At 51.9% G+C, this 10,346-nt stretch overlaps 1 protein-coding gene across 2 annotated transcripts in view; it reads right to left on the bottom strand.

Moving 5' to 3' along the window:
- Positions 1-3: 3 nt before the first annotated feature.
- The window catches only part of HNRNPM (heterogeneous nuclear ribonucleoprotein M), a 42,715-nt gene continuing 32,372 nt past the window's right edge, over positions 4-10,346 (bottom strand). For both annotated transcript variants that reach the window (XM_011954933.1, XM_011954934.1), the window contains 4 exons: positions 5,952-6,005; positions 2,745-3,508; positions 2,101-2,152; positions 4-427 (listed from right to left, as the gene is read on the bottom strand). In XM_011954933.1, the coding sequence (XP_011810323.1) occupies positions 264-427; positions 2,101-2,152; positions 2,745-3,508; positions 5,952-6,005 (1,034 nt within the window). In that variant the 3' untranslated portion in view covers positions 4-263. The remainder of the gene's footprint in view (positions 428-2,100; positions 2,153-2,744; positions 3,509-5,951; positions 6,006-10,346) is intronic.

A 10,346-nucleotide genomic window follows, 5' to 3' on the forward strand; every position in this document is an offset into this window, starting at 1 on the left:
CTGTTTTCAGGAACTGGTATTTATTATCAAAGTCATATTCGATGTCAACAAGATGCCACAACTACAAAAAAAATTGCGCACATTGCAATCTCAATGCAAACAGTCAAAGGGAACCCCAGTCATTAAAAAAGTAATTCAAATTACCCCAAAAAGCAACTGAATTTTTTAAACATCTTTATACATCCAGCCAACAAATTAAAATGGTTAACAAGAAAAAATACAAATTCAGAGGTCTCGTATCGATGTTTAAAAAAGGCAACTGCTTAAGCGTTTCTATCAATTCGAACATCAATCTCTCGGCCACTCAGCTTCATGCCATTCATCATCCGGCAGGCTCTCTCGGCCACCTCTGGCGACTCGAACTTAACCACACCACACCCCTTGGACTTCCCGTTCTCCATCTTGATGTCGGCGTACAGCACGTGGCCTGGGACAGGGAGGGAAGAGACCACACTTGTCAGGCAAACCCAGAGCTCAGCCTGTCTGGGCTCCACTCAGTCCCGATTTTGTTAGATTTTGGTGGACAGAGTAAAAAATCCGTCTCAACGGCTTGCCCCCAAGAACCGGAGAGGCCCTGACACCTGGAGCACAAAGGCTCAGAATACAATGGTGGGAACCAGTGACTAGGCCCTTGGCCACACTGCCATTCTTCTGCTAACAGAGCCTACCCCTGCCCCATGAAAAGCCTTCCTGGAGGATTCAGTGCATGCGCTTACGCTTCACAAAGTTCAAAGAAGAGGGCGCCGAGTAAAGCCAGCTTTATAGGCAGAAAGTTGGCTATATATTTTACAAAGTTTTCATTTCTGATACGCCACCGCCCCTAGTTACAAAGCCATCCGCAATCCAATGGACACGTCTGTACTGTCCAAATGAAAGCCAGCAGGTTCCACTTATTCATTTGAGCACCTGTTAAGCATCCAGATATGTATCAACTCTACAGAAACAGGTCAGAACCCTAGAGGACAAAGGCTCTACTCCAGGAGTGCCAAAGGTGCTAGGGCCACAATGCCAGAGGCAGGAACTCTGCCTGAGAGGGCCCAGGGCAGGTAGGGTGGAGGGGTCCTCAGGGGAAAGTTCTGAGTGAATTAACACAGAAATTCACCGGAAAGACTTGCCAGTAATGGCTCACACAAGAGCACTGCGGAACATGTGCAGCACTTGCTGCTCAGGTTCTGGGACAGGAGGGAGATGGAAGAGGATAGGACCAAATCTTCAAGACGCTTGTGAGTCTGGACTTCCTCTTGAAGGTACAGGGCCCCTCCAGGCATTGCAAAAGTGGGGGTTGGGGGTGCTGTGATCCCACTGGCCTTTTCAGAATATCTAGCTACAACGTGGAAACTCAGGAGTGGGGAAAGAGGTAAAGAACGGGGCAAAGAGGCAGGTCGTGACTCAACGGCTTGCCCCAAGAACCATGCAGAAGCAGCAATGGTGGTGAAATCGGAGCCACTGCTGAAACAGGAAGCGGGAGGATAGTGCGGAAGCAGCCGCCCAGTCCTCTAGCTCAGGCCCCTCTAGCTAAAAAGAACAGAGGTGGTGCATGAGGTGTGGGGGCTCACCCTGGAGGGCAGGGAAGGAAGACAACTTGCTTTCAGCCACAGAGGGAGCCCTCCAGAAGAGTAGCACGATGTGCCAGGAAACCAGGAGACCTTAGCCTCATCCTCACAGGAGCTGCTGTGTGCCCAGAGCCTGCAGCGCCTCCCCATAGCACCTGCTGGGCTAGGTGTTCTCTCCGAGGCTCTGAACCAGCTGTGCTAAGGGGAAAGCGACCTCGTCTAGATGTTTTTATTTAGCGTTGCCACCTAGAAGCCAGGTGACCTGAGAAGACTGACATCTGTGAAATGGGGACACTACTACCTTGTTTCAAAAGCCTCAAAAAGGAAGAAAAAAGGAAATTAGGATGAAATGAGAATACAGGTGAAAAACATGTGACACATCACAGGACACTCAACAACCTGCCTGGGCACTGGCGTGGGCAGAACAATGGCAAGGCCATGAGTCCTGAGCCGATGGAGGGGGCTGGGAGGGAGGCTTTGCTGCTGACTTGGCTGCGTCACCAGCAAGCATGAGGGAGGCACCTAGAAAGCCGTTCCCAATACTTACCACACTCGTTGAATTTGTCCTTCAGCATCTTCCATGTGAAATCGAATGGGAGCTGAGGGGGAAGACAAAAAGGGAGACTGATGTGATTAAACCAAATCCTAAGGCACACATTGCAGCTGGCTCTGAGGGCTACGCTAGATTTCTTACTATACCAAGAAGCTGGCTGCTCTTCAGACTGAGGCGAACAGCAGGGAACTAATAGGTCCACGTGGGACAAGGCTGTGAAGTGGCACAGCCAGCTCCCTCCCTGGGGCTCAGACTGTGGGAGCACCGTGCAGGATGGGACGCTTAGGCCTGTGGTGCGCAGCCCACAGTCACTAAATAGTGGCTAAGGGTGGCTGAGCTGGGGAAAAGAATTCCGTTGTGCAAGACACAGTGCCTCTTCAAGCCAAGCAATCAGAAACTGCAGTCTCTGAGCTCAGAGTCTGCTCCATATTCTAGCGCAGTGGAGAAGCCCAGGCTCTTCCAGAACCCACAGTTCTCACATTCCTTACTTGTCCCACTAGCGTAAAACGTTTGGGACAGGAGCAAGGAGATGTGGTCCCCTTTGGAGGGCACCACCTCTGACTTCATCCTGCTGCTCTTTGCCTCCCCTGTCCCCCTCATGCTCACCACCACCAAGAAGTTCCCCAAGAGCCACTTACATTTCTCACAAATATCTGGCAGGCCTTCCTGGCCACCCCAGGAGCATGGCCTCCAGCTCCACCAAAGGAGCCTGCGAAGCTTCCTCCAAAGTTGCCACGCTCCATCTCGATGGCACGGTCAAAGCTGGCACCGCCACCGCCACCCATGGCCAGGCCCATGTGCTCAATGCCAGCGCCCAGGGCCGGGCCCATGGCAGGGCCCATGCGCTCCAGGCTGTTGGCGCCCATGCGCTCCAGGCCCATCCGCTCCAGGTTGTTGGCGCCCATGCGCTCCAGGCCGGTGGCCATGCGATCCATCACAGGGCCCATGCGCTCCAGGCCAGCCCCCATACCTGCGGGCACCATGCGCTCCATGCTCAGGCCCATGCGCTCAATGGCAGGGCCCATGCGCTCCACGCCAGAGCCCATGCGCTCAATGGTCTGGCCCACACGGTCGATGGGAGCGGCCATGCGCTCAAGGCCGAAGCCCATGCCGGCACCCATGCGCTCCACGCCTGAGCCGATGCGCTCCATGGTCTGGCCCATGCGCTCGATGCTGGAGGCCATGTGGTCAAGGCCCAGCGGGCCCATGCGCTCAATGCCGGAGCCCATACGCTCCACGGAGCCCATGCGGTCCATGACCAGGCCCATGCGCTCGATCTCGGAGCCCACGCGATCCATGCCGTGGCCCAGGCCTGCGCCCATGCGCTCCATGCCGGCACCCCCAAGGCGGTCAATGCCAGGACCCATCCTCTCGATCCCAGGGACGCTTCCTCCACCTCCACCTGAAACAGGGACACAAAACACAGGTTGGTGTCAAGAACCTGAGTATGCGTGTACACAACACGCCAGACCACTTCAGCTCATGGGCATGGATCGGGGTAAAGACCCACCATCATTTACCGTTAAGACACCCCTCAAATGTTGACAACAGCTACAGCTGGGTGATGGACTCATGGGGGCCTCCCAGCATTCTCTCTGCTCTATGCCACAGCTGAGATTTCCATAACACAACTTCTAAAGAACACCCCTGTATGTGTGTCTGTGAGGTGCTAGTGTCTGTGATAAGCTTTGTGAACCATGGATGTCAATTCTTGAGACCTCTGAGGTTTCTCCATCAGCAAACACTGAGAAATGCTCCAGGGGGAGGCAAGGACACACCCCACTCAGAGGGCCACCCAGGGTAATGAACAGGAGTTACGTGGAGACAAGTCCAAGTCACTCCCACCTTCCCCTCCCAGCCTGTCCCTCTAGGATGCTCTGCTGGGGGCCACTCTGGCTGTGTTTCTTCAGCGCTTCCAGGGCACAGAGGAGGATTTTCGGCCACCCCATCAAGCAGAGGTCAAAAAACACACACCGAGAGATCCTCTGTGTATAAATGCACACAACTGGCCACTTCTAGGGACCTTATTATCAGGGAAACCAAATGATTTGCTGGCTTTGGAAAGAAGATGTTGATGGAACTGCAGAATGGGCTCTGGTAGCAGCTGGGGGTCAGCCAGCAGAACAAAGGGACCCCCACCCGTGATGCTTGCAACTCTGGAAAGCAAGGGTCTGGCTCCATCAGCAAGGCCACCCCTTTCCACATGCTGAGCGTAGGGCTCCTCCCTGAAACCCTGTCGCTTGCCTCTGAGAGTGGCCATCAGCCCAGAGCCAGCCTGTGACTGACCCAAGCAGCCTAGTCAAAAATACCAATTCAAGAGGAAACTCAGCAGTTTCTCTAACTGGCTCTATAACTGACCACAGACAAGTCTCTCTGTTGCTCCGTGCCTGCTTCCTTAGCTGCACAGCAGCACACTGAGAGGCAAAAAGCAGGCCCAACTTTAAGAATGTGTGACTTTCAGAGGGGAGACGTCTCAGAACTTCCCCACAGTATAAGGAACCTAGTGAGAATGGGCACTTTGCCCAAAGGCATCAGAAATGAGGTGGGGCGGCTGGATGTGGTGGCTCATGCCTGTAATCCCAGCACTTTGGGAGGCTGAGGCGGGCGGAACAAGGTGAGGAGTTCGAGACCAGCCTGGCCAACATAGTGAAACCCAATCTCTACTAAAACTGCAAAAACTAGCTGGGCATGGTGGCGAGCGCCTGTAGTCCCAGCTAGTCAGAAGGCTGAGGCAGGAGAATCGCTTGAACCCGGGAGACGGAGGTTAGAGTGAGCTGAGATCGCGCCACTGCACTCTAGCATGGGCAACAGGGTAAGATTCTGTCTCAAAAAAAAAAAAAAAAAAAAAGAAAGAAAGAAATGAGGCAGGGCAACTCCCAATGCCAACAGAAGCAAAAGACTGGGAGGAAATGGTGCCGGTGCGGAGCTCCAGAGCGAGCCCAACACAGAAGTCAGGAGGTGAGATGCCAAGACACTCAGAGGGAAAATCAGGCTGAAAAAGTACATTTGGGCCAGGTGTGGCGGCTCACATCTGTCATCCCAGCACCCAGTCTGGAGGTGTGCAGTTCAACTGAGGCCAGGAGTTTGAGATAAGCCTGGATAACATGTCAAAATGCCATCTCTACAAAGAATCAAAAAAATCAGCCAAGCCAAGTGGCCTGCGCCTGTAGTCCCAGCTACTTGGGAGGCTAAGGTGGGAGAATCGCTTAGGCCTGGGAAGTCAAGGCTGCAGTGAGCCGAGACTGCGCCACGGCACTCCAGCCTGGGCGACAGAGCGAGACTCTGTCTCCAAAAATACTCAAAAAGTACATTTTGTTCTCAGTATTCATAAAACTGTGTATGAAAGAAAGATTCAGAACACAATGTTTCCAGCAGTCATCAGTGGGCGATGGGGCTCCAGACCATACTTTCTTCATATTTTCCTATTGAGTACATGTATCTATTTCCTGTTGAGTACATTACATGGGTGGTGTACTTTCAGTCTTATCAAGTCTAAGGAAAAAATATTTACTTTTAGGAATTTGTAATGGGGAAAACAAAACCCCCAAATGAGAGGTACTCTAACAGTGAGGATGGCCGGCCTGTGCACAGCACATGCGGAAGCACTCTCACATGCATTCGCTCTCCATGGCATCCCTGAGGAATCCCCCATTTTACAAATGAGTGCTATGAGAAACAGAGAGGTTGGGTGACTTGCCAAAAGTCACACAGCCAGAAAGAGGCAGAGCTGCTCCCACCCCGGGCAGTCTGTGTCAGAGCCCGCACTTCTCACCACTAAGCTCTACGGTCCCCAGCGATAACGGCCTGTTCTAAAAAAACAAAACATCAAACTAAGCGGTTCCTACCTCCTCCCTGCTTTGCAATGATCTCTCCTCTCTTCAGTGCATTACTTAGGATTTCTAAGGAAATCAGGAAGAAAAAAAAATTAGCCAAATTTCTCTATGGCAATACAAATGTGCTCATTACAGATTCCAGAGTAGAAATACTACTAATAAAAATGACAAGAAAAAGAAAAAGGGAAAGGGGTTTGAGAAACACACGCACAGACAAGATCATTTTACAGAGAACTAGGAGAGTCCTTGATGCTGGGTCACGATGCCAAGACCCCACGTAGCTCCAGAGTCTGAGGCCCAGCGTGCGGGGTCACCTGCGAATGCGCCCACCAGAGATAGGAGCCAGTGCATTCATGAACTGAGAGCCAGAGCAAGAAGGGGGCCATCGGGTCTTGCTCAGCGGCAGTTTTCTAAAGTTGGTCCAGGTTCTCAGGACTGAGGCTTCCTTGCCTCACCTGAGCTGGAAACTAAGCCCCCACCCCCAACCCAGCCAACTTCTTTTTCAGAAGACCGCCCAGCAGCACCCACTTGGAGCCCCCATTTATCCACCCAGAGGCACCTCTCGTTATCATACAGCAAATTAAAGCTGCAGCTCCACGGACAGCCTCAATGCTAACGAATGAGCTCTGCGTGGAAATCCTTGAACATGCCAGCCCTGCCTGAAAGGAGCTGGGTGTACTGTGACTAGGCAACAGATATGGTTTCAGGAAAACACCTAAACGCACCCCCCGCCAAGTGTCCCAAACACAGTGCTGCTGCTCACTTGCCCATGGCTCACCCACACCTCCTTAAGGTTTGTCTGATGCTATCATAGCATTACCTTTCCAAGCTTCTGGTCCGTCTTTTGCTATGTAGAAGACACTTGTACCCACCCACTCTGGTCTCAAAGTATATGCTCAGCAACTTGGACATGAGCCACGAGGCACATTTCACTTTATGACCATGGCCACAAAGCCATTAAAACCTGTCCCCCCTCCGTGCAGTGGCTGATGCCTATAATCCCAGCACTTTGGGAGGCCAAAGCGGGTGGTTCACCTGAGGTCAGGATCAGCCTGGCCAACATGGTGAAACCCTGTCTCTACTAAAAATACAAAAATTAGCCGGGCATCATGGCAGGTGCCTGTAATCCCAGCTATTCAGGAGGCTGAGGTGGGAGAATTGCTTGAACCCCTGTGGCGGAGGTTGCATGAGCTGAGATCGCGCCACTGCACTCCAGCCTGGGCAACAGAGTGAGACTCTGTCTCAAAGAAAAAAACCAAAAAAAAACCCAAACAACAGAAAAAGCGCCTGTCCTCCACACAGCTGCTTCTTATATCCCAACTAACTGCCGTGGGACGAGGCAGGAAAGTTCACCAAGAGACACAGACTTCAGTCTACCAGCAGGTACAGCTCATTCTCCCGGGATGCCTGTGATCCTGCCCGGACTGCCTAAGCCGAGGCTGGCTTTACAGCACCTAGACCAAGCTTGTCCAACACGTCTTACTTTGCTGTTGTTCTGTTTTGGGCTTTTTGGCAGCCTGAAACCATGGTTTTTAAGTTTCTGTCTCTAGTGATAAGTGGAAAAGAGGAATGAGGAAGGGGCTTTACTGACTGAAACAGAAACCAACTGAGAAACCATGACTGTATTCTCCCATGCACATCCCTGACCTAGATCAAGTTTTCAACTAACACACCTGCAAGACACCTGCAAAAGCTTTCAACCAACATGTCACTGATTTGAAGAGAACGGTGGAATTCTTCCATCGGCATTCACAGGCCTCCCTGCACTGACCACAGCTGCAGTCCGTTCTGCCCACGCTCCTCCCCTGCCTCACACTGACCTGCCCCTTCAACCTCTGCACCCGATGCCACCAGCCGCTCTATCTGCATACACCTGCGGCCTGTGCCAAGCCCACTTGGCCCCCTAGCAGAGCCAGTGCTCTGAGCAGCAGCAGCTAGAGCAGCGTCTGGCAACCCATGTCTCCACCAGCGTCCTCACTAGGCCACTTGGATGCACAGACCTCTGGCGCTGTCCCAAGCCACCCTTAGTATCGCCTCAGCTGCACCTCATCCTTGAAGGTCAAAGACCACAGACCGATCCAAATTTTTTGAAGCAAAAAGCCCATCCTCTAATACAGAAGTGCGTGTGCACAGTGAGAAGTATGTCTGCACAGAAAGACTTCTCTGCTGACAACAGCAGTGGCTGCATCTACATAATGGGGTTTGGGTCACAACCTTCTCATGTTTTACAAGGTTCTTTTTTTTTTTTTTTTGAGACAGGGTCTCACTCTCAACCCAAGCTCCCAAGCTGGAATGCAGTGGTGTGATCATGCTTCACTGCAGTCTTGACCTCCTGGGCTCAAGTCATCCTCCCACCTCAGTTTCCCAGGCAACTAGGACAGGTGTGCGGCACCATGCCCGGCTAATTTTGTTTGTTTTCTTGTAGAAAGGAGGTCTCACTATGTTGCCCTGGCTGGTCTTGAACTCCTGAGCTCAAGTGATCCTCCTGCCTCAGCCTCCCAATGTGTTGGGATAACAGGTGTGAGCCACTACACGCAGCCTTACAATGTCTTTTAAAACAAAGGTCCTAGCTTCTGTGGGGAAAGGCCCACCACAGTGGTCACTTGCTTGAGAAGGCCTTTCATGATTCCTACCGCTGGCCACTTCTTTCCTTGTGTGTTCATCTCATGCAGGCTGAAATGGGGATCACACTTTTCATGCTGCGAGGTCCTTGAAGAATCTCTCCCTCCCATGTTGAGAGGGCCTTGAAGAATCTAACTATTAATCTCACTCCTTAGAAATGTCAGGTGCGATGTAATGAACACCTTGAGTCCCTATCTTTCAATAAAATAAGCAACTCCGTTAGAGATGTGGCAGTAGGAGCACATTATGAATTAACAAGGACTGCTGCCAATGGTGGGCTTAACATTCCCAGTCTGAATTAACCCAAGTGACCTCATGGTTCAGCATGCTCCTCATGGGTGCTATCTGCTGGACAGCAGAGCCCAGGAGTCGGTGGCAGGGGTGGGAGGGCAGGGCAACAGAACCCTGCAGCCCTGCAGTGGCATCCTCATGGAGCTCTGCTGATCTCCTTCCATCCTGCCACCTGTCTGCAAGAAGGCAGAACCCCACTCCAGGCGAGCATGCCACAGGCTGGCATCAGCATGTTGGCAAGGGCCTCACAACTCATCTTGCTGGCTGTCAGCAGGGCCCCAGAGCTCAGGGAGCACTGTGAACTCCAATTTACACCCACAAAGGGTAGCATTTTTACTGTCAAATACTGCCTCACAACAGTCAGTTTTTGACATTTAACAATCTCTCTTTTTCTTTTTCTTTTTTTTTTTTTTTTTGGAGTCTCGCTCTGTCGCCCGGACTGGAGTGCAGTGGCCGGATCTCAGCTCACTGCAAGCTCCGCCTTCCGGGTTTATGCCATTCTCCTGCCTCAGCCTCCCAAGTAGCTGGGACCACAGGCGCCTGCCACCTCGCCCAGCTAGTTTTTGTATTTTTAGTAGAGACGGGGTTTCACCATGTTAGCCAGGATGGTCTCGATCTCCTGACCTCGTGATCCACCCGTCTCGGCCTCCCAAAGTGCTGGGATTACAGGCTTGAGCCACCGCGCCCGGCCTCAATCTCTCTTTTTCTTTTCAACGTTAATCTCAAAGTGCTGGGATTACAGGCGTGAGCCACCATGCTTGGCCGACATTTAACGATCTTTTGATTTACATTTTTATAGCCACTCTATCAAGATTTGACTCATGCTGAGTGTGGGCCCTGGGAACCTGCATGACCAGCAGTCTGATGGGAGCACACATGACCATAATGGTTACACTCTAGTCATGAACTAACATTTCATGAAACCCAAACATCTGCTTCAATTCTTCCTCCAGTGTGATGTACAGTTTCCTTGCAGTGCCCAAGGGCTCTAGAGCTCATCCCACCCAAACCGAAGAACGCCAATCAAGTGGGAGGGAGACTCTGTTCTCAGCTGTAGAGGGTACGGAGAGCACTCCGAGTGCCATATCTCAGAACATCTAAGAACAGTCTAGGAACACACACTCCACTTGTGGTTCTCCAGAGAATCGGCACTTGGAATCCTTTGCCACTGCCTACCCCAGGCTCTGAATCCTGATTGCGAGATTACACCTGCCAGTTCACCACCGACTGTGTCCCACAGCTCAGCACAGCTCCCAGGCCAACCCATCCTGGTTTCCATCTACTTCTAAACTGCACCACTCTGCTCCTCACAGCAACAACTCAAATTCCCTTTTTAATGACTAATCTGTTCTTTAAAAAAAGAGAGAGAGATGCAGTTTCGCCATGTTGCCTAGGCTGATCTTGAACTCCTGAGCTCAAGTGATCCTCCTGCCTCAGCCTCCCAATGTGTTGGGATAACAGGTGTGAGCCACTACACGCAGCCTTACAATGTCT

This window comes from Colobus angolensis, unplaced genomic scaffold (assembly GCF_000951035.1).
Source record: "Colobus angolensis palliatus isolate OR3802 unplaced genomic scaffold, Cang.pa_1.0 Scaffold39, whole genome shotgun sequence".
Taxonomy (NCBI): Eukaryota; Metazoa; Chordata; class Mammalia; order Primates; family Cercopithecidae; genus Colobus; species Colobus angolensis.